Genomic DNA, 26,896 nt, shown 5'->3' with positions numbered 1-26,896 from the left:
CAAGCTCCCTTCTGCTTCATGAGGATGGGAAAGAGAGTCTTCAGAAAGCCATACACTGGGTCCAACTCACTAAGGAACCAATGCCAGAAGAACAACTTTTAAAATTTATTTATTTATAGACATTTCAGAACCACTGAAATCAACGACGAATTTCTTTTAGACACAACATAACCATGTTTATCTTGAGGTACACATTGGGCCCATAGATAATGCTCTGGAAACAGTGCAACTGTTAACTGGTAGTTAACCCCAGGTTCCAAGCCAAGAAATGGTAAAGATGGTTACAGAATTCTTCGAAAAGAATAAACCATTTCCATTTAAGTCAAGGAAAATACGCACATTTTTGATGGAGTTCAATTTTTAGGCTTAGCTCAAACAATATTTTAAAGGGAACTTCATATGAGAATGGGAGAAGATGTTTATAGGTAAGAAACGATCTGAGCCTTACATGAGGTTGGAAACAAGAAATTCATAATCCGATAAGTTCATTACAAAACTCATAGCCTAAAAATTAAGAGCAGCAAAATTACAGAAGATATTTGTACAGTTTTAAGACAAATCACGTTTACCCTTTGTTTCTGGCTTTCACAAGGAGACAAATTTTCGAACACCAAGTTCTGAAGACTAAACGACGTGACTGGCTAAGAAGTAGCCATCAGCATTCCACACGATCACAGCCCCACCCTGTAAAAGTCCTACTTTCCATTATTTGCCCTCTGGCTGTCTTATTTTTCTTGCCCCAGCAGTTTGGTGCCATTATGAGAAAAATAGTGGGAATTGGTATAATGGTGGTAAGTTTCTGAAAGTCTTGTGTGTCCAACCATAGATTTCACTTTTGTGGTGGACTGAAGTTGAAATATCTTTGAACAGTTCACTAGGGTCTTTGGAGAACTGTCTGATTTTCCAGTTTGTTATTCAAAACGTTAACCTCACACTCTTTAGGCATGATGAGTAGTGACTTGTGTGTGACACGGAGTGTTGGTTAAATGATGGACCCTCTATTCATCCACACCCACTCCCTGAACTGCTCGAGGAGTCATGCGGACAACGTGCAGTTGGTTCTGGAATGTTGCCAGAGGGTGTTTGCCCATGTGTCTGAAAACAGTTGGAATGGACAGTCATACTATTTCCCCATAAGACTGTTTTATTTCTACACTAGACAAGAATAAACACTGCAATTTAGTCGAATGGGCAGCTCGCTGCAACTTCATAAACTTGAACGGCATATGTGGGTTGAAAGGGTCTCAATGTAAATTTCACAGTTCATAAAGTTGAGCGGCTCAACTTAAAAGAGAGAGAATATGCAGGCGTTTACGAGATGCTGAGAGGGATCTAATTTGTGAGTGCTTGAGTTTGCCCTCCTTATGTGAGTCAGCCCCACATTTTACATTTTCGCTGCTTGGTTTGATTTATTGCTGAGTTTCCTTTCTGATGGGGGTCGTGATGATTTTGGCCATGAATTTAAGGACCCCAAATTAAGAGTCCCGTTTGGACACTTTCTCCCAGGCCTTGGGGTCAGTGCACAGACTGTGAGGCACCTGCCAGAGATGTCCTGTCCTGACTTGGTTGGCTAGAAACGATTCTGGGTGTGGGGGTCACTTTTCAGTGCAAAATCGCAGCTCAAGAAGGGAAGGGCTGTCTCCTTCCTACCCCTGTCCTGCATTTCTTGTCATGATTCTCTGTGGCTATGCAAGCCTTGTCTAGTCAGGGTGCCATGTGGCTTCAGACATGCCAGAGGATACTTATTACCAATTAAAACAAAATTCCAGTCAGTAAAAAAGAATACTAGCCAGTGGGACTCAGAAATGTTTTGTGTCTCCAACGCTTTCCAAGTTTTGATGGTCTTGCAGCGTTTCTTTGATACTCCTTTCATAGAAGCTGCCATTTTTTCCATCTGTGGCTTTTTGAAAGACAGAGCACGCTTAACTGTCTCTATATCCCACTGCTTAGAAGATTTCATGTTTCTCTTACACAGACTCAGTCTCAACAACTGTGGTTTTAAATATAAACATTATGAATTCCAAGAGGGCAGGAACTGTCCTTGATATCAACCTGTCAAGTCATCCTAGCATGGTGCCCAGCGCACAAATGATGTTCAGTGAATTTGAGTGTGTGACTGAAAGGCCATATCGTCCCTGCCCTCAAGGAGTCTCTATGTTGCCATCAATATAAACTCAATGTACATAAGCCAAGACAAAAAAAACAGAAGGAACTTTTATTTTCAAAGGAAGAAAAAGATAAAAAGAATCAGTTGTTCATGTGGGGCAACCTTCATAGTAAACTCAAACCTACCTATTCCTCCCTCCTGAACTGAGAACGGTGTCTGGGCCTAAGGATTTGTGAATGGGTTCAGCAAGATTTTGTCAGAGAAAAGTTGCAACTATTCAACAGCCCCCTGTTTTTATTTTAAAGAAAGGTTCTGAGAGGTTAACTCGACCTAAGGGGTTGCCCCTGGCACTGAAGGATGGTTTCCCAACAGGAAAAGTCAGAGCGGCCGTATGCCATCTAAGTGCCGTACTGGAAGCTTCTACATAGACGTGTCAGTTACTTATGAAGAGGTGACCCAGTCTGACAAGTTTTACAGGGTATTTTTTTTTATGGGGTACTTTTAACCTAGAGTATCTGCATTTTGAGAGACATGTGAAGGGAAAGGCTTTATTTAAAAAAAGGATTAAAGATGGAAAATGAGACAGTGTATCAGTTCACCTTAGTTCTAATTCACCTCAGTTCTAAACAATGAGATGTATTAAAAATATCTTTCATGTCAGGAAATGAAGCCATGTTGAACAGGTCTGCAAAACTAGAACTGGTGGGTTTTGTCTTTCCACTCATGGACTCATTTTGATGAGCAGGAAGAGTGGATAATAACATACAAGCCAATTCTGACACCTGGGTGGCTGTCTGTCCATCTGGAATGTGGGGACAGACCTCAGGAAGGCAGGGCTGAGGATGATAACCTGTTCGGAGAAGGAAAATGTTTCTAAGATTTATATTCCTTCAAAAAGTCAAAAATGATATTGATGCCATCGTATTTATCGTGTTGGGCAAAAACTGTCAGTTCCAGGGTTTTGAAACAGTTGGAATGAAAGTATGGTAAATCATGTATTTTCTTTGGATGAGAGGAAAGAAGAGGTTTCTGAACTAGACAAGTACTCTTATTGATGCTCTAAAAAATGATGCCACAGACGCAGCACACATCAAAGCAGAGGGTGGTGTGTCTGACTTCCGAGCTCTCCTAAAGCACAAAGCACGTTGAACACAAGACATGGCTCTGCAAACTGCTCTCCAGACCCCTCATCACCAGATACCAGCAGACGACCCTCAAAGCCGAGAATTACCACTCAACAGAAATGATCAGTTCCCCAGACATGAATGGGCACGGCAGTATTCTATGCAAAACCCAGCCTGTAACAGGTTTAAAATTCAACTTAATTCTTCAATAGAGACTCTCTACTGGTTTGTTCCAAGTTTTCCATGCTGGAGCCTGGTAAGACTGAGCTTTGAGGGACAGGATTCTGAGAATCTTTGACATCATTCTGTCCACTCTTCCTAAGAGTCGACTTAATTAATGGCCCCAAACTTTCAGTGGATATTTGAAAGTGAACAGATGTTACCTAAAAGATCAGACTCATAGGGATGTTGAAAACATACATTTGTATCATGTCTAGATAAATACACATACACATATATATTCTGGGTATTTTTTCTCTGCTCAATAAAATTAGCAGCTACAGATAAATTGTTGTGGTCATGATTTATTATTTCTAAGGACGTCTTATACCCTCTACCAGCACAAGACTTGATAAAATGCCTTTTGATAAAAAGATCCCCATCAAGCACGTAACATTGCAGTGTCATTTCATATTACTAACATTTTCAGGCACAAGAGGAAAACAATTAGCACTGAGCAGTCCAAACAACAGAGCACAGACTAGAGTTAATTGTCTGAAGTTGATTCTCCCAGAGGAGGGAATTGTTCAAAAGCGTGTGTGTGTGTGTGTGTTTATGTGTGTTTAAGATTTCTTGTGTTTTTCAGCTTTGGCTATTTTGTAAATAAATATCAGACCTTCTTGCATAAACCTACTTGGGTAAGAAGTATTTCTCTGAATATGCCTTTTGTCTTTTAGCAGCTGTTGAGTGTTGAGTGACGTACAAGGCACACCTCTAAGTGTTCTGTACAGCATTTTTATTGATGTACAAAATAGCCTGTTCACCATTCAAAAATTGTAATCTGCATAGTAAGAGTTTTCTCTTATCCCTATTTACAGCGAAGGTTTTTAGTGCAAAAAAAAAAAAAAAAAAAAAATCCATGAAACCGGGTCCCAGCCAGTCCCGTCTAGGACAACACAGTTATCAGTTTTGCTCCATGCCAGCTGGGCTTATTTGGCTATATTTTGGGTCTCCAGCCGTTAATGAATTGCAGGATTTTCTTCACCTGCAGTTTGCTCAGTTTGAAATCCTCCGAGAGGATTTCTTCTGTGAGCTGAACGAGCAGATTGCCGTCGATCTTCTCGGTCACGAAGAACACGATGACGTCCTCCGACAGCCCGATGAACCGCAGGGACTTGGACACCTCTTCGACTGAGAGTCCCGACAGGTCGGCGGGCGGCTGCCACGGGGACCCGTCGCCGCAGGAGCGGGGGGCCAGCTGCAGGTGGATTGGCGACGAGAAGGGGTAGGGCGCGGAGAGGAGGTCCGGCGCACCCTTCTGGACGAAGTACGCGTCCTCGGACAGGTCCGGAGACCCGGACTTGGGGGCTTCCTCAGCACCGTCGATTTGAAGGGGCAGAGGCGGGGTGTCCGGGGCCGCTTTCTCTTCCAGCGGCCTCGGGGCCCGGGGGGGCAAGGCGGGGCAGGAGCTGCTCTGCTTGGCCGGCCCGCCCGCCAGGCTCCTGTCGCCCGAGCGCTCCAGGCAGTAGCTGGCAGACTTGGGACAGCCCGCGGGCTCCGCGGGGCCCGGCCCGGGCGGGCTGGCGGCCAGCTCGCGGCCGTCCAGCTCGAAGGTGGCCGGGCAGTTTCTCTTGGGCGTGCCCGGTGTCTTCTGTCGGGGGTAACTGTAGCTGCGGCTCGGATCCAGCAGGAAGTCGCTCCTGGTGTGGGTCTCCGACGCTCCGGAGTAATGGTTTGGCCACGAGAGCCTGGAGGACAGAGCTTCAGAAGTGGGGCTGCCGCACGGGGACTTGGGGTCCACGGAATCTGCCTTCACTCGGTTACACGGGTAGCAGGACACGGGAGCGCTCTCGGAGGGACTCGTCTCACTTTTAGTGACGCTGCTTAAAAGCCAAACACATAGAGAGAGGGGTGAGTGAGAAAGTGATAGTGAAACATCCAGCCTAGCTTTAGCCCATTGATGTCACTTCTGAGTAGACAAATGTTGTTAGGAAGCAAATATTTATTATCATGAATTCAGTAAAGTATCTACTTAACCTCACTTAAAAAAAATTTAAAGAATCTTTAAATTACTAAAATACATCAGTAACTACGGATATGAAGATACTGACTTAAGAAGCCACAGCAGAGATGGCAAATAGATTTTTAACTACAAGAAAATAATTTGTTAGTGAGTGCCTGGATCTTCGTGATCAGAAACGTCTTTAGCCTTGTTCGGGCTTATCACCAATAGGGTCTGATTGATTAGTGACGTCTGCAGTGGGCAAGCGGGGCGTGAGGGAACAGTTAGTGGGCGTCTTGTGCTACAGGGACAGGACTACCATCACGACCACCGATGACCTATCCATCCAAGAGGGTGAGGCTGGAAGAAACGTTTCAAATACAGTGCTTACGCTTGCCTTGGTTTCTGCACAGTTAACACCAGCATGAGGATTTAAATGTTCAGGGAACAAAAAACACCTGCCAAGGAGAGCTACTGTAACCTGTCAGGAGCATGTGTGACCCCCTGCAGCTCTGGGGCCCTCTCTTCAGAACAACCATGAAACCCAAGTGCGCTCAGAGTGGGTGGCCCGGGTGGGGTGGGGTGGGCAGTGGGTGGAACCAAGTCTGCCTCTTTGGGAGAAGAGAAGAGGCCATTCACGGCTGACCTCGCGGTTTCACAGCCTGACCAAGAGAAGCGGGTAGACCTCAATTTGTTTCTCTAGACACAAGAAACAGTTGACAGTTACATAGAGACAGATATAATGTAATATAATGAAAGATTTCTTAAAAAAAAAAAAGTTATCAGCCTGTGCCAACCGTGGAATGAGCCACACTGCAGAAGCATTCGCTCAGGGCACCTGGAGGATGGAAATGGAAGACGGTCCGTCAGTGATGGTAAGGAAGGGACCCCGGCTCTGGGTGGAAACTCAGAGTAGAGGCAGCACCCCTGTGATTCCCCGTCTCCCTGGAAGTTGCTGTCTGCTCGGCTGAATTCAGAATGGAGAGCAGCATTGGCTAGGCTTTATCACGGAACCCCGCACAGACTCTGCAGTCTGCTCATGCCACCGGCTCCTCCATCCTAGCTCAGAACCAACAGGGTCTATGCTCGTCCAGTAGAAATAAAAAGAGAAAAAACTGCTTTTCCTACACCACGGAGAGGGGCCGGCTCCCTGACACTGTCTACAAGGACCAGGGGCCTTGGCTGCTGAGGGGACTGTGGGGTAAGTGGGCGCTGGCATAGGACTTACATGTCGTGCAGCCCTGAAGAATAGTAGGACAAGGTGGGGCTGGGCGAGCGAGTCTGCGGCCGCGCCGGCTTGGCTGTGCGAGGAGGGACCGAGGGGCTGGTGGACTGAGGCTTTGCGCTGCGGGGCGGGACCGGTGGCGCGTTCAGGAGCCGGCACTCTTCCCGGACCTGGCGCAGAAGAGAACACGCGGGGTTAGCGACACGCGACCCGGAGGGGCCCGAGGCTGCTCTGACGTGACACCAGCTGCGATAGACGGAGGGGAGGGGTGACCTGAGCCGACAGGGGGCTGCCAGACGTGGAGCGATTTTGCAAGAAACCAGTTTGGCAAATGCTGCTGAAATGTAGCAAGTAGCGGGGAAGCACAGCCCAGGGAGGGCGCCAGTGATCCGTGGGGACGCAGAAAAGAGGAGCAGAAGAAAGTACGGGTCTAAGAGATCACGATCTTACTAGAGGATGCCATTCTCCGGAGGAGTGGTGTTTCTTCACTGTTCAAGCTGAATTCGACTTGATCCAAACCTTAGGGGCTGAGCGAACCCTGTCTAGCGGAAAAGCTCCTCCAGGGATTCTCACGGGTAAACGTGCACCTCAATCCCCTGGGGATCTTGTTTCTTGCAGATTCTGACTCAGTAACCAAGGGCGGGGCCTGAGACTCTGCATTTTTCTAACAAGCTCCCGGGTGATGTGTACCGGGCTGGACCACAGACCGTACATACTCTGAGAAGGCGGCAGATGGTGGAATGAGGCAGCTCTCCAAATCCCCAAAATAGTACTGTGTCTAAGAGCTGCCTCTGCCTCTCTCACCCTCCCTTCATCTTCCCACCAGAGAGGAGGCAGCAGCCTGCCTTCACCCCGGCTTGTTAGCGATTCACAGCCGGCATTCAGAGCATGGTTCTTTATAATGAAGATATTTTATGTACTTCTCTGTATCAGACAGCAGGGGGCAGTTTATACCTGGTTCAGCTACTCTACCCTTCATAGATAAACACTGAGCCAATTCTGACTCAAAAAGAAAGAAAAAGGCTTCGCCTGCATTTAGGCTGTGTCTCCAACTTTTTTTTTTTTTTCACCTTTTCCTTGATACCTCCATCTCAGGGGCCCTGGGGTAACGAAGGCAATGAAATAACAGCTCCCATTAGCTTTTGGTTTGTAGTTTCTTTAAGACCAAATGAGATGGGCTCCTGTTACATCACACTGGCTACCACCTATGCTGCACCCGGCCTCAAACCAGCTTCCAAGGCCTGATTCACTTGCAGTAGAAATCCAGCCATTAAGAACAGTTATGTGACCCCGGGTGACCCGGCAAATCTCAAGTCTAAACAAAATGGAAGCCATTAAAAGTCTCATCCATTGGCATTTCTCCCTGGGCCTGCTCCCACCCAGAGGACCCACCAGATACAAGTTTTCATCTCAGCAGCTCTTAGGCTGAAACAAAATATTCAGAGCAGTGGATTTTCTTCAACAGCTGCAGGCTTTCCCCTTTTGAGCTTTTCTTAAGAAGGTGGTGGTGGAGGAAATGAGGTTTGTATAAGGAAGAGAGAGGCTTGTAAGCTGGCCCAGGGGGGCTCTTGCCCCACTTTGGGGTCTTCTGCAGAAGCCGAGAACCAACCAGGACAGTAAAAAGCTCTGGTTGGGATGCTCCCCTCCCTGACTTTTGGAAGCATGGACTGATTACAAACGAAGTAAAATAGTGTTTCCATCTTGCTATCAAACTGTAAAGTAGGCAACTGTGTTTCTTTTCTTTCTTAAGGAATGTCTTTAGAGTCTAGGGTGGATGGGTGTAACATCTATAGATGTGCTTGGTTCTCTTTATGCCAGAGTGACAAGAATCATGGAAAACGTGAGAGGATAAGGAGTCTGTCAATTTTTTTTATTTTAAAAATAGTCACATTTCAATATGGGATTAGAGAGAAGTATAAGGGTCAAGGCTGAATCTGATTTAGAAATTTCTAAATTTTGGCATTAGTCGTTCAGATCAGTTCAGTTCAGTCGCTCAGTCGTGTCCAACTCTATGCGACGCCATGAAACGCAGCACGCCAGGCCTCCCTGTCCATCACCAACTCCTGGAGTTCACTCAGACTCGCGTCCATTGAGTCAGTGATGCCATCCAGCCATCTCATCCTCGGTCGTCCCCTTCTCCTCCTGCCCCTACACTTAATTAGGGATTGCTGACTTAGATGTCAATGATGATATGCTAAGATGTCAATTACAATCGCATTTTAAAAATGTATTTATTTTTAATGTAAGGATATGACTTTACAATATTGTGTTGGTTTCTGCCATAGGATCATTGGCTGATCAGGGTCTGCTGCTGCTGCTAAGTCGCTTCAGTCGTGTTCGACTCGGTAACAACCCCATAGATGGCAGCCTACCAGGCTCCCCCGTCCCTGGGATTCTCCAGGCAAGAACACTGGAGTGGGTTGCCATTTCCTTCTCCAATGCATGAGAGTGAAAAGTGAAAGGGAAGTCACTCAGTCATATCTGACTCTTAGCGACCCCAAGGACTGCAGCCTTCCAGGCTCCTCCACCTATGGGATTTTCCAGGTAAGAGTACTGGAGTGGGCTGCCATTGCCTTCTCCTAGGAACACAGAAAAGCAGCTACATGTAGTTGAATTTGACCTCTGGGAAGCCCTCTCTTCTCTTCTCATAAGGTTCCCTATAGCTGCTTCTGCCTCTTCCTTCCCTAACTGGGCAGTCAGTCCTTAGAGCTTCCCCACAGGTTGGGGGTAGAGAGAGTACTATTAATAAAAATAGGTATTTGTAGGTGACAGGGCCTGGTGAGGTGAGCTTGGCTGACCGAGAGCCTTTCCAGCTAAACTCCAAACAGCACCTGAAATATGGAAAGCTCCTGAGATGGCCACATGACTCCTGAAAGGAATTCACGCACAAAGGTGTGTGTGTGTGTGTGTGTGAGAATGAGAGAGCTTCTTACCCTTGGGATCTGATCAGTGAGGAGATACTAACATGAGGCCAGAATAAAAAGAGTTCTTCCCTTGTGATGAGAAGGCAGTGTTGTTAAGTCACTTCAGTCCTCTCTCTTTGTGACCCTATGGGCTACAGCTTGCCAGGCTCCTCTGTCCACGGGGTTCTCCGGGCAAGAATATTGGAGTGGGTTGAGCAGGCAGTTTGGGTGTAATCATGTGACTTCAAGAACTAGGCTTATCTGAAACCCATTTCGGAGACAAAGGTAGTTAAAAATAAAACAAAACCTGACTTCAAAGGGACCCCGTCCGGGATAAGAACTGAGCTGTCATGTGGTGGAGGCACAAATTAATGCTTCACCCAGCAGGTGTGGGCAGGAAGCCCATGGTGGGGGAGCGCTGCTCACAGCTCTGCAGACAAACGCATCTCCACGGGTTACTCTCAACTTGTGGCTGCAAATGTGGGTGCTCGAAGGAAGTCGTACAGCAGTGTATTTTATGGGAAAAATTCTATATGCTTTGGGGTTCCGAGGTTACATATCACAGGGTTTATGGTGCCATCTTACTTCCTAACTCTTACATCCTTTCAACAGAAATCATCCTACTTTCCTTTGGATTTAATTCATCATGGGACATTTGTATCCAAGAGAAAAGTAGCTGTGGCTTGAAATGTATTTCATCTGACAATAAAAGGTAATTTACAAGACCGGATGGCCAATCACTCTATTTCCAGTTTTCCCTCATATTTCGTTTCATGCTGAAGCGTTACATTTTCAGCACATTCCTTCTAAAAGTCTCAGCATGTGGCTTTCATCATGTTACTTCCCATCTCCAGGGGCCCCTCTGACTACTGGACAAAGTCCAGCTTCTCCTGCCTCCCATCGAGGCCTGTAGCAGTCTTTCTAGTGATTTCTTCCCATTTGATGCCATCTTTCTAGTTTTCCCCTGCTCTCCCCTGTATGAACACACAGGTCCCTCCGTGGGGCAGGCTCAGTGTCACCTAAACTCTTCCTTGCACTTTCCTGCCTGTCTGTGCTTTAGTTCCAACTGCCCCCCGTCACCGCCTAAGGCCCAGCCCTAACCACTACAGACGCGGCTTGGGACCATCACACACAGCGATCAGCACTCGTCACTGCTTCTGAACTCTGCACAGATGCCGTCTGTATTTACTCACTCTCCATGTATATTCAAGGAGCCTGAAAGTGGACATGCTGGGGTCATTGTTCTTACTGCTCTGTGGATGGCAGAGTTTGGGGACTTGACACCCCTGGCCCAAATATGTCACCTAGAATGGCAGGCAGAGGTTACTGGATGTCACCAGACAAACCCAAGGTACTTTTGTTTTTAAACGGATACCATAAGAATGTCTTTCATATTTTTATGTGGAAACTGTTATTGATAAGTCATCTGGGCTATGTGTTAATTTGTGTGTGTGTGTGTGTTCATACTGGTATCAATTTAGGGGAAAAAAGGTGTCTAGCAGACCTGGTCTCGGTGACCACCATCAACTGTGCCACCACTAACCTAGCTGTGGCATTGGTGAAGATGACAGTTATTTCTGAACTGGGAAATGCTGTGGCTTCATTAGGGAAGTGTCTGGGTGGGGGGGGGGGAGGTATTTGGATGATCAAGAATAAGCCCTCTAACGCTGGTGCTAAGCGAGGAGCTGGCATTGTGTCTGAGGCAGGTGTTATTACCTATCACAGATTATGGGTGACTTTTGCCTACTGGTTGGTGATCTCTGGTGATGAGCAGCTTGAGTGTTTACAGCCAAGCTCCTGGCACCTGGTTATGATGGGGGTCAATCCACAGCACGAATTCAGGGCGATCAAACTCCCAACCATACCCATAATCTGGCTTTACCAGCAGTTCTCTGGTCTAAAGCCTTTCTTTCCAGCAGTTTCCACCCCCTCTCCCTCCCCGCCCCGCCCCGCCCCGCCCCCAGCACAATCTCCTCACCCACCCCCGCCCCGCCCCGCCCCCAGCACAATCTTCTCATCCTTTACAAGTTTTGTTCCTTTTCTACAGGGCTGTTCAACAATCCCATCTTATCAGAGATAAGATACGCTGCCCTGGAGTAAGACACTTCTCCCCAGGGTTCAAGGTGCAGACTGCCAACCCAGGGCTAATCAGAGAGCAGATTTATTGTGAGGACAGCGAGCACCCTTTTCTAGTCTATGAAGCATATGTTCAGCGAGGCAGAGGCAAAGTGACTGTCTCTAACACAGAGAGTTCCCTAGTGGGGTTTGAAGGAGGCTGTGGAAGGTGCCCGTCCTGGGACTAACAGCCAGACCACAGGAACCATCTACTCCCACCACCCCTAAAAGTCTGAAGAACATGCATCAGTTCCCCTTTTCCTAGAAACATGGATTCCATTTACAACTGACTTGTTCAGTTCCGTGCTGGGTGCCCACACAGGCTCACTGAGCTGGTGTGGAGTAGGGCTGCCGAGAGCGAAGAGCCCCTGGGATTAGCTGGCAGGGGGGTGATGGAGGCCAGCATGTGACAGATAGAAACAGGCTCCGTAATAGCAGACGGTGGAACGCAGATCAGCAGGAGGATCATGGATGATTCAAGAGGCAGAGGGAGGACAAACTCAGGCAATTATGCTGAGGAAGTCTGGAGGCGGAAGGAGTTGTGAGCATGAGAGAGAGGCGTGAAAACACCCCCCGGATGGTGATTTGGTCTGGGGGTTTAGAAGGCGAGGCAAATCTCGGTGCTACTGATTCAGACAGACACTTAGAAGAACAGGCGTTGGGAGAAACTGAGGAGTTCAGGGTTGAAGAGAGTTTGAGCTCAGTGTTCTATTGACAGAATCTGAGGACGTGAAGAGGGCTGAACCCCTAAGAGGCAGCAGAGGAGGAGACCAAGGCAGAGAAACACAGGGGCCCGCACCACCTCACTGCTCACGGCAGGGAACAGGCCCTGATGGTGTCACAGAAGTGGACGGTGGGGAGCACAGCTCAGGAGAGAGATGGGGTGAAGACAGTGACGGCAAGAAGTCCAGGCAGGTCGGGAAGATGTGTGACAATTAGCAGGTCACTGTGGATCTTAGCACATGAAGCTTCAGTTGAGTGAGGAGACCAGAAGCAGATTCCAGGGGAGTCAGAGCTAGAACAGGAGGCCAGGGAGAAGTTAGTGAGGAGAGGCCATTCCTTACAAGAAGGAACAGGGAGGAGCTATTAGAAAGGGATACTGGACTGAAGGGTGGCTTTTTTCTTGGAAGAAACTTGAAATTGTGCCTGAGTAGGTACTTGCATGCACATGACCTGGAGGTCAAGTGTACACTGACTCCAGGGACAGACAGAACACACTTCCCCACAGTTCTCTGCTTTCCCCAGGCCAGTACCGGCCACGTAAAACCAGAAAAATAATGGCAGCTGATTATCTCAGAGCTTCCCAGGTGGCGCTAGTGGTAAAGAACCTGCCTGCCAATGCAGGTAAGAGATGCAGGTTTGATCGCTGGGTCAGCAAGATGCCCTGGAAGAGGGTACAGCAATGCACTCCAATCTTCTTGCCTGGAGAATCCCATGGACAGAGGAGCCTGGCGGGCTGTGGTACACAGCGTCGCAAAGAGTTGGACACGGCCGAAGCAACTTAGCACACATGCAGAGCAAAGATGGACACACCCAGAAGAATAAGTGACTTCGGAAAGCTTTGTGTAGCTATGTGAAGGTGGTTGACAAGATCAAAACCCAATTCCAACCTGTGGTCAGAATCTCATGCATCACAGAGTGGGACTATTTATTTTCAGAATACTCTCCAGAAAGTGTAACTTGGTTCCCTGACTCCTGGAATAGGCATTTAACGATCTTTTCTCCTCCTCACTCCTCACAGCTGAAGGTCTGTTTAGCTGGTGGGGGGAACTGAGCCCCATCTGAAGGACCAATAATTTATGAAAAATGGAAAACAAGGTCTTCTCCCTAAATAGTCACATGATAAAGACAATGCATGAGAATGTGTTACAAAGCTCCTTAGAGCATGGGTGGAAACAGGGGTAGCAGACAATTGAATTTAGCAGACAATTGAATTTAGCAATCTGTTTAGCAGACAATTCAAACATTACATACAACTGCAGTATCTTATACACATGAACTACTTTTTTCTGTGACATTCTCTTTCTCTGACACTTCCTATGGATTAAAACAACACAACAAAAGACACAGTATGCCAATGAAGCTACTCAGCATAGGAATGGGGGCTTTTTAGTCTGATGATGCTTCTTGGAAAGTCTTAGCTTCTCAGAACTCTCTACTTGTCTTAGGAAAGAAACGACACTTTCGCACCCCATTCATTCACCAACTGGACCAATGAGACAGCTTAGGAAAATGAAATACTTATAATGACATGTTCCTTGCTGAACTTTTTCTGGGGGAAAAAAATTTCATAGCAGCGCCTGTTGTTTAGTCGCTAAGTCATGTCCAAGTCTTTTGCGACCCATGGACTGTAGCCCGAAAGGCTCCTCTGTCCATGGAATTCTCCATGAACACTGGAGTGGGTTGCTACTTCCTTCTCCAGGGGATCTTCCCAACCCGGGATCAATCCCGGGTCTCCTGCATTGGCAGGTGGATTTTTTACAACTGAGCCACCTGGGAAGCCCGTAGCAGTAATTACTCAACTTTTAAATACAAGCAGTGGATCTGAAAGTAACTGTCATTAAGACTCCGTGAGTCCTTGTCTATGGTCTAAAGTCCGGCATCCGGCATCCCATGCCTACGGATGAAAACCTTGGTGCTCAAAGATCACACTGCTTGGTCACTAATGGGCTGCAGCCGTCCTTAGGCAGACCGAGGATCATTGCTTTTATGCTGACAATAATTCAGAAAACAGACACGATAGGTGAGCTTGATCTAAAACTGGACTCACCTTCACTGTGAGTTTTCTTCTCTTAAAAAGCTGACTTGGGGATTCTGTCAGTGTTCCGAAGAAAAGAGTTTTGTAACCAAGCTTCCCTGAACTTCATAACTTTGCTTTGACCGTGTGCCCTCTGCCCTGTATTTTACATTTCTTCCCACACTCCCTCTCCCAGATAACACAATCATTACAGCCTTAAGAAATCTGATTTATAAAGAGGCTTTTATACAAAGAGTTCACAACCCTGTCACATACCCATCAGGGGTATTCTCAGCCAAACAGAAATTCAAGTTTTAGAATGACAACGTGGCCATCAATGAACGTCTCTTTGATGGATTACGCAAGGGTAGATGTGATTTACAGTCGAAATCCTGATTCTCAGATGTGTGCGTTTCTTTTGCCATTGTGTATGTGGATGATAAGGACCGAAGGCAGGCCCGGGTCTGCCATGGCTTCCAACCTCCAGGCTTGGGGCAAAGGAGTCAAGGCCGAGGGCACAGGAGGCCGCTGCTGGGAAACAAGAGGGCCCGCAGCTCTGAAAAGAATGCTTGTTTAAATTCCAGGGTGCTTCCCTGGACTCTGAAGAAAGATGATGCCATTGGGGCAGAGAATAAAGCCCTTTTCTGAGCACGGAGTATAATGCATGATAGATACACTGAGATAGGATATAACCTTCCTATTAACGTGATTCTGTGCAAATGGTAAACCCAAGAGTGCAGATCTGAAACAAGGGCTAGCCCAGAGACTATTACAGTGACTTTATTAACATTCTAATCATTGAGACTTTCAGTAGACACAGGAGAAAACAATTTCTTGGCCAAGAAAGTTTCATTTAAAAACAAATAACCTACATAAAACCGAAGGCAATTAGTTTCAAAAATTACTAGAACACAGTAATAATTCAGTTGTTATTTCAATTAACAAATGGGAATTGCAGGTATGCCTTGCTTACCGAGTACTCCTCAAAGGTTGTAATTAAAATGAATTAAATGTCAGATGCCTTAGGAGACCTTGTTAATTAGTGGAATCCTGAGTGAATCCTTTTGTAGAGCAATTATTTTGAAAAGTAAATAGTCATTTCCAGATGAACCTGTTTAATATCTAAATTTGACTATGAATATGTCAGGTTTACTTAAGAAAAACTTCCCTTTAGTGCCTTCCTAAATTTTTTTAGCTTAATTTATATCACCTAACTTTTTTATTGGATTACAGATATATGTATCTTTTATATACAGTAGTGTATGTTATTTCCAAGTTCCTACTTTATCCCTCCCCACTTGCCTTCTCTAATATTAATATTCAACAGGAGAGAGCCCAAAGACAAAAATTCAGAGTAAAATAAATTATTTTCTTAAAATTTATTTTGTTGAAGTATAGTTGATTTCCAATGTTGTGTCAATTTCTGCTGTGCCGAAAAGTGATTCAGTTATACATATGTGTGCATACTCTTTTCCATTATGGTTTATCACAGGATATTGAATATAGTCCCCTGTGCTATATAGCAGACCTTGTTGTTTATTCTATATATAATAGTTTGCATCTGCTAATCCCAAACTTCTAATCCATCCCTCTCCTCCCCTCCCTCCCCCTTGGCAACCACAAGTCTGTTGCTGTGAGTCTGCTCCTATTTTGTAGGTAAATTCATCTGTGTCATAGTTTACTTCCACATATAATGGTACATGTGGTATTTGTTTTTCTCTGAGTGACTTAGTATGATCATATCTAGGTACACGTATGTTGCTACAAATGGCATTCTTTCTTTTTTTTTAATGACTGAGTAAACTCCATTATAATATGTACCACATCTTTACCCACTCATCTGACGATTGACATTTACGTTGTTTCTGTGAGTTGGTCATTGCAGATATTGCTGCTATGAACACTGGGGAGAATGTATCTTTTTCAATTATAGCTTGTCTGGACATATGCCCAGGAGTGGGACTGCTAGATCATACAATAACTATTTTTAATTTTTGAAGGAACTTCCATACTGTTCTCCATAGGGGCTGCACCAATTTGCGTTTCCACCTACAATGTAGGAGGGTCCCCTTTTACCACACCCTCTCCAGCATTTGCGATTGGTCGATTTTTAAATGATGGTCATTTTGACTGGTATGAAGTGACACCTCATTGTAGTTTTGATTTGCATTTCTCTAATAATTAATGATATTGAGCATATTTTCATATGCCTGTTGGCCATCTATGTCTTCTGGAGGAATGTCTGCTTAGTTTTTCAGCCCATTTTTAAATTAGGTTATTTGCTTTCTGTTGATGAGTTGTATGAGCTCTTTGTATATTTAGAAAATTAAGCCCCTCTTAGTCGCATCATTTGCAGTATTTTCTCCAAGTCTGTAGGTTATCTTTTCATCTTATGGTTTCTTTTATTGTATAAAAGCTTGTAAGTTTGATTAGGTTCCACTTGTTTATTTTTGCTTTTATTTCTATTGTCTTGGGAGACTGACCTAAGAAAACATTGGTATGATTTATGTCAGAGAATGTTTTGTCTATGTTATTTTCTTTTAGTTTTGTGGGGCCAGGTTTTATATTTAAGTCTTGAAGTCATCTTGAGTTTATTTTTGTGTAAGGTGTAAGGATGTGTTCTAACTTCATTGATTTACGCGTGGCTGTTAACTTTCTCAGCACAATTTGTTGAAGAGTGTCTTTTTTCCATTGTATGTTTTTGCCTCTTCTGTTGAAGACTGACTGTAGGTTTTGTGGATTTAATCTCTGGGCTCTATTCTGTTCCATTGATCCATATGTCAGTTTTTGTGCCAGTACCATACTGTTTTAATTACTGCAGCTTTGTACTGGGCTTCCCAGGTGGCTCACGGAAAGAATTCACCTGCCAATGCAAGAAACGTGGGTTTGATCCCTGGGTCGGGAAGATTGCTTGTAGAAGAAAATGGCAACCCACTTCAGTATTCTTTTCCTGGAAAATTCCATGGACAGAGGGGCCTGATGGGCTACAGCCCATGGAATTGCAAAAGAGTTGGACACAACTCCACAACTAAACAACAATAAGCTTTGCTGTATTGCCTGAAGTCTGGGAGGGTTATGCCTTCAGCTATGTTCTTTATCCTCAGGTGTGCTTTGGCAATTCTGGGCCTGCTGTGATTCGAATAGGATTATTTGCTCTAGTTCTGTGGAAAATGTCATGAGTATTTCATAGGGATACTCATTACATGGGTAGATTGCTTTGGGCAGTATGGCCATTTTAACAATATTAATTCTTTCAATCCAAGAGTATGGGAGTATCCTTTTGTTTCTTTGAATCATCTTCACTGTCCTTTATTAATGTTTTATAGTTCTCAGCATATAGGTCTTTCACTTCCTTGGTCAGGTTTACTGCTAAGTATTTTATTTTTTTTGATGCAATTAAAAGGGATTTTTTTTTTCACATTCCCTATCTGATAGTTCATTGTTAAGTGTAAAGAAATGCAACAGATTTCTTAACATTCATCTTGTACCCTGCTACCTTGCTGAATTCATGTATCAATCTAGTAGTTTCTGTGTGGAGTCTTTAGGGTTTTCTATATATAGTATCAGGTCATCTGCATATAATGACAATTTTACCTCTTCTTTTCCAGTTTGGGTATCTTTTCTTTCTTTTTCCTGTTCGATTGCTATTGCTAGGACTTCCAATACTATCTTGAATATAGTTTGCATCCTTGTCTTATTCCAGAATTGAGTGGGAAGGCTTTCAGCTTTTCACAGTTGAGTATTATACTGGGTGTGGGATTGGGATAAATAACTTTTATCATATTGAAAAGTATCTTCCTTCTATACTCACTTTGGTTTAAGAGTTTTTATCATGAATGGATGCTAAATTTTATTAAATGCTTTTTGTGCATCTATTGAGTCATCACGTGGTTTTTGTCTTTTGTTATGTGGTATACAACACTGATTAATTTGCATACATCGAACCATCCTTGTGACCCCGGGATGAATCCAACTTGGTTGTGGCATTATGATCTTTTTTGTTTTGCTTGGCTGTGCTAGGGCTTCATTGCAGTACAGGGGGGGTTTCCTGAGCTGTGCTGCAAGGGCTTGTGATGTATAATCTTTTCTTGTGTTGTTGGATTTGGGGTTTGCTAATATTTTGTTGAGAATTTTTGCATATATATATTCATCAAAGATAATGGCATGTAATTTTCTTTTCTGGTACTGTCTTTGTCTGGCTTTGGTATCAGGGTGATGGTGGCTTCATAGAATGTCTTTAGGAGTGTGCTTTCCACTTCAGTTTTCTGGGAGAGTTTGAGAAGGATCAGCATAGGTTCTTCACTGTATGTTTGGTAGAAGTCACATGTGAAATCGTATGGTCCTGGACTTTTGTTTATAGGGAGATTTTAAATTACAGATGTCATTTCACTTCTAGTGACTGGTCTGTTCCAATTATGTATTTCTTTTTGATTCAGTGTTGGTGGGCTGCATGTTTCTAGAAACTTGTCCATTTCCTCTAGGTTGTTGAATTTATTGGCATATAATTTTTCACAGTATTCTCTTATGGTTTCTTAGAATTTGGTATTGGTTATTTCTCCTTTTTCATTTCTTATTTTGTATATTTGGGTCCTTGCTCTTTTCTTCTTGGCGAGCCTGGCCAGAGGTTTGTCAAGTTTGTTTATTTTTTAATGAAGCAGCTCTTTGTTTTGTTGATCTTTTTTCTATTTATAAAAAAATCTTTTATTTCCTCTCTGATCTTTATTATTTCCTTGCTTCCTTCTGCTCACTTTAGTTTTTTTTTGCTCCTTTTCTAATTCTAAGATTAGGTTGTTTGAAAATTTTCTTATGTTTTAAGAAAGGCACGTACCATTGTGAATTTTATTCTAACTGCTTTTGCTGTATCCCATAGATTTTGTTTGGTTTTGCTTTTATTGTCATTTATCTCAAGGTATTTTTTTAATTTCCTGTTTGATTTTGTTGTTGACTCATTGGTTTTTAGTAGCATGTTGATTACATGCTCCATGTAATCAATTTTCTTATTTTTCTGTAGTCGATTTCTAGTTTCATCTGGTATGGTCTGAGAAAAGGCTTAGATATTACGATCAGAAATAATTTCTATACTCTTTAAGTTTATTGAGGCTTGTTTTGTGGCCTAGGATGTGGTCAATCCTAGGAAATGTTCCCTGTATACTATACTAAAAAAAATGTATATTGTTTTTTTGGAAATAACGTCCTGAAAATATCAATTAAGTCTAACTGTTGTATCCTTTAGGATCTATGCTGCCTTACTAATTTTCTGTCTAGAAGATCTATCTATTGATTGAGTGGGTGTTAAAGTCTCCTGTTATTGTATTCCCATCAATTCTCAATTTATGTCTTTTGGTATTTGTCTATGTATTTGGATGCTTCTACATTGGGTGCAGATAGTTTGATAAGTGTGATATACTCTTCTTGTATTGATTGCTGTATCATTATATAGTGTCCTTCTTTAACTTTCTTTATGGACTTTGTTTTAAAATCTATTTGGCCTGATATGAATAGTGTGATCCCCATTTTCATTTCCATTTGTATAAGATATCTTGTTCCACCCCCTCATTTTCAATATATGTGTGTCTTTTGCCTTAGAGTGGGTCTCTTGTAAGGAACATATTGTAGGCTCTTGTTTCATATTTTTTATTCCAGTCTATCACTGCCTTGTTGCCGTCCACAGCCATCTTTTTGTTGGGCTGTGATGGGTCTTGGTTGCTGCACACAGGCTTTCTCTAGTTGTGGCGTGTGGGCTACTCACTGCGGTGGTTTCTCTTGTTGCAGAGCACCGGCCCTAGGCACGTGGGTTTCAGTAGCTGCAGCGCATGGGCTCAGTAGTTGTGGCTCATGGACTCAGCTGCTCTGTGGCATGTGCAATCCTCCTAGACCAGGCATCAAACCAATGTCCCTTGCATTGAAAGGTGGATTCCCACCCACTGGACCACCAGAGAAGCCCTCCCTTGTCTTCTAATTGAAGCATTTAATCCAGTGACATTTAAAGTAATTATTGATAGATATGTATTTATTACCATGTAAAACCTTATTTTCCAGTTGATTTTTGTATTTTATTTTTGTTTTTCTTTTTGTAGTTTATGATTTCCTTTTACATTATGCTTGTGTTCTCTTCTTTTTGGTTTTGGTAAATCTACTGAATGTTCTCATTTGTTGTTACCTTGTTTTTCAAGTAGTTTAACCCCTTCCTACATCTACTTGCTTTAGACTGGAAGTCATATACTCAAACACATTCTAAAAATATTTACATTTTATTTCTCTCCTCATCCCTGCATTTTATGATTTTGATGTCCTCTTTAACATACTCATGTATATCCTTTTGCTATTCATTGTGGCTGTCACTGCTTTCACAAAACTTTCTGATCTTTAAAAGAATCTGTCTACTGGCTTATTTAAGTGATTTACTTTTCTAATTGTGATTTTCTCTTTCCTATATATTCTTGCTTCTTTTCTATTTAGAGAAGACCATTCATTATATCTTTTAGGATAGATTTAATATTGCTATATTCTTTTAGTTTTCATTCCTCTGAGAAATTCTTTGTCTTCTATTCTAAGTGATAATTTTACAAGGTAGAGTATCCTAGGTTGCAGATTTCCCCATGTTGCTATTTCCTCTGGCCTGCAAATGTTTCTGTAGAGAAATCAGCTCATAAACTAATGGAGGTTCCCTTGTAATTAACTCTTTGTTTTTCTGTTACTGCCTATTTAGAAACCTCTTTTTAACTTTTGCCATTTCTATTATATCTTGGTGTAGATCTGTTTGGGTTCATTTTATTTGGGACTCTTTATGCCTCCTATGAGAAATGCTGGGCTGGATGAAGCACAAGCTGGAATCAAGATTGCTGGGAGAAATATCAATAACCTCAGATATGCAGATGACACCACCCTTATGGCAGAAAGTGAAAGGAACTAAAAAGCCTCTTGATGAGGGTGAAAGAGGAGAGTGAAAAAGTTGGCTTAAACTCAACATTCAGAAAACGAAGATCATGGCATCTGGTCCCATCACTTCATGGGAAATAGATGGGGAAACAGTGTCAGACATTATTTTTTGGGCTCCAAAATCACTGTAGATGGTGATTGCAGCCATGAAATTAAAAGACGCTTACTCCTTGGAAGGAAAGTTCTGACCAACCTAGATAGCATATTCAAAAGGAGAGACATTACTTGGCCAACAAAGGTCTGTCTAGTCAAGGCTATGGTTTGTCCAGTGGTCATGTATGGATGTGAGAGTTGGACTGTGAAGAAAGCTGAGTGCCGAAGAACTGATGCTTTTGAACTGTGGTGTTGGAGAAGACTCTTGAGAGTCCCTTGGACTGCAAGGAGATCCAACCGGTCCATTCTGAAGGAGATCAGCCCTGGGATTTCTTTGGAAGGAATAATGCTAAAGCTGAAACTCCAGTACTTTGGCCACCTTATGTGAAGAGTTGACTCATTGGAAAAGACTCTGATGCTCAGAGGGATTGGGGGCAGGAGGAGAAGGGGACTACCGAGGATGAGATGGCTGGATGGCATCACTGACTTGATGGACGTAAGTCTGAGTGAACTCCAGGAGTTGGTGATGGACAGGGAGGCCTGGCGTGCTGCAATTCATGGGGTCGCAAAGAGTCGGACACGACTGAGTGACTGAACTGATGCCTCCTATACCTGAATATCTGTTCCTTCTTTAGGTTTGAGAAGTTTTCAGCCTTAATTTCTCTGAATAAAATTTCAATCCCCCTTTCTCTTTTTTCTCCTTTTGGGATCCCTATTATATGTAGATTGGCACACTTTATATTTTCCCATAGGCTTCTTACTTTGCTTTCATTTTTAATTTTTCATTTGGCTTCTTCTGAGTGGGTGATTTCTATTATTCTATCTTCCACAGTATTTATTCATTCTTCATTATGCAATCTGCTATTCACTGCCTTTAGCTAAATGAGTTTTCTACTTTTTCTTGGCTCCTCTTTATAGCTTCTAGTTCCTTTTTACCGTAATCTGAATTCCAATTGATAAATCTTAATTTCTTCAGTATTTTCACTATCTCCTTTTAACTTGGTGTCTATTAGACTGATGAGTTTGTTTCACTTTGGTTCTTTCAGGGGGATTCCACTGATCTTTTAATTGGGAGTGTTTCCTCTGTTTCTTCATTTTTATTTATATTTCTCTTACTCTGTGAATTTAGGAGAAATAATTATCTACCACGGGCCTGGAGGGCTATTTTTATGTGGGAACATCCTCATGTAATCTGTGTAGGGTTAATATTTTTGGTGCAGGGGCTGTTTTTAGTATGCATGCCTGTTTCCTCTTTGCTCAGTATTTGTTGGCTGTAGAGTAGAATTGATTCTTACAGCTCAACTCTTGAAAATCACTTCTTTCAGCTTTTAAACAATATATTTTAGGGTTTCCCCCTTAATTTAGGTAGTTGTGTGAGGGCCCTCATTCTGTAGGGTGGCCACATCCTGCTGTGACATCTGGTAACACCATGACCCAGCCCTACCCATGCCTAATGAAATCAGCCAAGGCAACTTCTCAGCTTTAATATTTCTACAGAGGTTTTACTAGGAATTTGAGTTTCTTGATGTGCATTTGGAGCCTTGGAACCACATGTGGCATTTTTATAGATACTCTCTAGTTCTACAAAGTCCCCAGATCCCCCATGAAAGGATTACATATTATTGGGGTCCATAGGTTGCCGAGCATTTCTGTAGTTCTTGGTTTATGACAATTACAATTTTGGCTCCACAGCTAGAAAACTGTAACATATAGCTTATCAAGTAGAATTTTAAAACTCAGATGAAAAGGTTTTGTTACTTTTATACCCAGTTAAGTTCCTGGGATATCTTAAAAAACTAGGAAAATGAAACTCACAGGCACTTTGGGAAGGCAGGGATGACTGTCCCCTGTCTGGGTGCCAGGACTCTCTGCTGCCCTGGCTGTGGAGGTAGACATCCTTGTCTCCATCAGTTTCCATGACTCTCTGGGGCGCCTTTATACCTTAGGTAAGGAAGGACAGGGGAAAATAACCTCCAAAAACTTATTTTCTACCTGACCCTAAAAAAAGAATTCATCTCCTATCGAGGTACTGCTACTATTTACTGAATACTTACCACGTGCCAGGGAATACTGCCAAGTACTTTGCACAATACAATAATGCAATGAAGATGTCATTATTAAGTCTTGCAGGGCCTTACTCAGGAAGTGAAACATTGTGCCCAAGGTACGAAACACTAAGGGGCAGGGGGAGGATGAAAAGCTACGTGTGCTCTTAGATGTGATGCATTGTGCCTCTAACATCTACCACACAGCGTGGCAGATCACTCTGCTTCTGGTGAAATCCCACTGAGAGGGGAAATGAAGACTCAGGGCCCTTGGTGTCTCCTTCCACCTTCTCATCCAGGTGCTCCAAATCACCTCTGTGTAGCCAGTCAGTCTTTTCAAGCACCTACTGAACTCAGTCCAGTGTGGAATCTGGATTAAATTCATCCTTTCTGTCTTATTTTCCTCAAGCATCAGTAACAGTGTGCTCCATTGGAGGAACTTTATTTACAATGAACTTAAATCTTGTAACAGTGGATGTATGCTACCAATCCATCTTATGACTCAATCCTTACATCCTGCCTCTCGCATGTCAAGGGGGCCATCCCAATGGTTAACGAATTCTCCATCCATACTGCAGTAAAACTTGTTTTAAACAAGTGGTTTATAACCTAGAGCTCCTTTTAGGATTTTCCTTTCATGAATCTTAGGAATCACTGTAATGTTAACATCCAACCAAGAGTGAATGCACTTTTTCTTTTTCTCCTACTACTAAAGACAGGAAGAGGATGTTAATTAACCCCTGGGCTCTGGGGTCCTCAGGTTTGATACTATTGCACAGGTAGCTATACACAAGTTGCAATCCTGTAGTTTTGATACTGATTTGTGATTCATCACATAAACCAGAATAGTCTGACAGTCAAACATTCTATTTCTAGAATTTCAAGCAGTATCAGGCTTTCTCATCATTGCTCTCCAAAATGGCATCTTCCAAAGAGGTTTAAAAAAAGATACACTTATAGAGTGTATCTAGGTAAATATTTTAGACATTATCAGCCAACAGTCAGAAAATTAAAATAATGGAATGAGGGCCACAATGTTATGAAATAAGAGGATATGTTTAGAACATAGGAACCAATTAAGGATAACCCACTTAAGTGGAACTGGCAGGTCATTCTGATTTGAGGGCACTTGGCACAATTTTAAAAAATGAAAATGTCACCCCTCAGTGAGCTGGGCAGGCCCCCAGCTTGGGCTTGTCTGTAGCAATTTGAAAGGACAGAAGTGGCCGCATCTCTTCTGTGCCTGGAACCAGAAGCTCCAGGATGTTCCAGTTAGGAACATCGGTTCCAGTTGGCTCCTCGGATGTTCCAGTTAGGGAAGGGAAAAGACTCTTATTCTTGGGAAAGATAAGCCACAGGATTTTGTGCTTAAAGAAGAAAACCTTTGTATTCAACAATCATTATAAAGATTACAAGGGTCTCTAACCCACAGGCCATGGACCACTTAAAGAGAAAAACCTCTGTATTTGACGATCATTACAAAGATACAGGCTAGAGCAGGAATCTGGCTGTACAACAGGGGAGCGGTGGGTGAAACAGAAACCAGCCCTGGTCTGTGGGAAAATTGTTCTCCATGAAATCCAGTCCCTGGTATCAAAAAGGTTGGGAACTGCTGGACTAGAGCATAATTCTAAGTAGCTACATCAAGTACAAAGTATATTAACAGGGCTAAACTGATTCCCTGCGGCCCCCCCCCCCCCCCAACACACACACACTGAGGATTTTCTCTTTGGCCCCACAGCCTAGTTTTCCATTGCAGAATATCGGCAGGAAAATGGTCAAGCATTAACTTGGATGATGATGGAACTGCAGCTCACTGTTGGAAACACAGCAAGTGTTACTGTTGAAGGAGAAAATCTTTTTCAGAATTTTTTACAGAAACAGACTGTCAACATGTGGAGAAATAGCACAGATATTTGCTATAACTCAGGGGGCTTCCTGGGGGCTCAGTTGGTAAAAAGTCTATCATCAATGCAAGAGACTTGGGTTGGGAAAATCCCCTGGAGAAGGAAATGGCAACACACTCCAGTATTTTTTCCTGGAGAATTCCATGGACAGAGAAGCCTGGTGGGCTACAGTCCATGGGGTTGCAAGAGTTGGACATAGCTAAACAACAAAGGACCCTGGCAACATACTCTGGTATTTTTGCCTGGAGGATTCCATGGACGGACAAGCCTGGTGGGCTATAGTCCATGGGGTTGCAAGAGTTGGACATAGTGACTAAACAACAAAGGACCCTGAAGCAGGTGGTGAAGAACCAAAGAAAAGGCACAGGCTCACACACCCTGCAGTGAGCCATTGTCCCTGTAGATCCTAATAAGACCAGGCCATGGACTGCTGCCAAGAAGAATTCATTCACCAATTACCAGCTTTGTTGCTTTTTATAAGAAAGATATGCCTTCTTTGACTCTGTTCTGTTACTCCAGTATCTTCTGTTCCTGAAAACCTGATGGGATTTGTCACTTTCCCAGATAACGCCTTACTTGAAAATGGCCCCACAGGAAAGCTTATTACCATCTTTAATTATTGGAAGGATAGCTGTGAGACACATGGCCCATCTCTCTCCCTGGACCCACCCCACTGTCACTATCCAAAGGAGTTTTATTTAATTCTGTGGGAGCACTTGAATTTATGCCCCGTTAAAGATCTCTTTTGAAAGCGACAAGCTGAAGCCACATCTAACAGTCATGACATTCTCTGGATCCCACGCATGTCCTGAAACTGGAAAACTTGTTTCATGGCCACAGAACCAATAAAATATATGACTTCATTCGAAATGCCTGATTCTTAAAAAAGGAAAACAAAGTAATTTCAGGTGTTTATAAAAAGTCTTTATGATTGGAGCATTCTATAAACACTGAATATGTTTTAAGAAGGTTCTCTTGTGCCATAAGAAATTACAGCTTAGACTGGAGTACCACATGTTTCATTCTGCTGTGAGATCTGCTTTCAGTTTCAAATTTAACTCTGAACATTTTTCTTTTAGCACCAAGGTCAAGATAGGGCCTCTTAATATTTATGCTCTTACTCATCTTCCATTAGCCACAGTGAAAACAAGCAGCGCCAGTTTCCTACCTCAAGATTTGGTTACATAAATAACTGGATGTGACCATATTGGATGAGTCAACCAGTCAGTCAACAAACAGGACTCCCCATTATGAGCCAGGTGGGAGCAGAGTTCTACAGGAAAAGTTCATGTGGTCACGGTCCCGTTGAAGAGAAGGACTCTAAGCTTCAAGCAACATCAAATATATAGCTGGGCTGAGCCAGTCCTGTAACTGCCTAAAGTACTTGCTAAGAGCACTTCACCTCTTACTTACCTCCCCTTACCTCTGATCTGTATTTTTGAGGAACACCATCTGACATGAGTAAAAGAACCAAGGACTCTGACTCCACCAAGAAGTCCCCCAAATATTCCACACCCACTTCTGGGTACAGGGATCTCTG

General features: G+C 43.4%; 1 protein-coding gene across 2 annotated transcripts in view; it reads right to left on the bottom strand.

Moving 5' to 3' along the window:
* Window positions 1-93: 93 nt before the first annotated feature.
* Window positions 94-26,896, bottom strand: part of GAREM1 (GRB2 associated regulator of MAPK1 subtype 1) — a 236,750-nt gene continuing 209,947 nt past the window's right edge. The window contains exons 5-6 of one of the 2 annotated variants that reach the window (XM_069568936.1): window positions 6,621-6,787; window positions 94-5,273 (exon numbers count right to left, since the gene is read on the bottom strand). In XM_069568936.1, the coding sequence (XP_069425037.1) occupies window positions 4,388-5,273; window positions 6,621-6,787 (1,053 nt within the window). In that variant the 3' untranslated portion in view covers window positions 94-4,387. The remainder of the gene's footprint in view (window positions 5,274-6,620; window positions 6,788-26,896) is intronic. The other variant, XM_069568937.1, reaches the window with a different exon arrangement.

This window comes from Ovis canadensis, chromosome 23, assembly GCF_042477335.2.
Source record: "Ovis canadensis isolate MfBH-ARS-UI-01 breed Bighorn chromosome 23, ARS-UI_OviCan_v2, whole genome shotgun sequence".
Lineage (NCBI taxonomy): Eukaryota > Metazoa > Chordata > Mammalia > Artiodactyla > Bovidae > Ovis > Ovis canadensis.
This window is presented reverse-complemented; position numbering and strand designations above follow the sequence as displayed.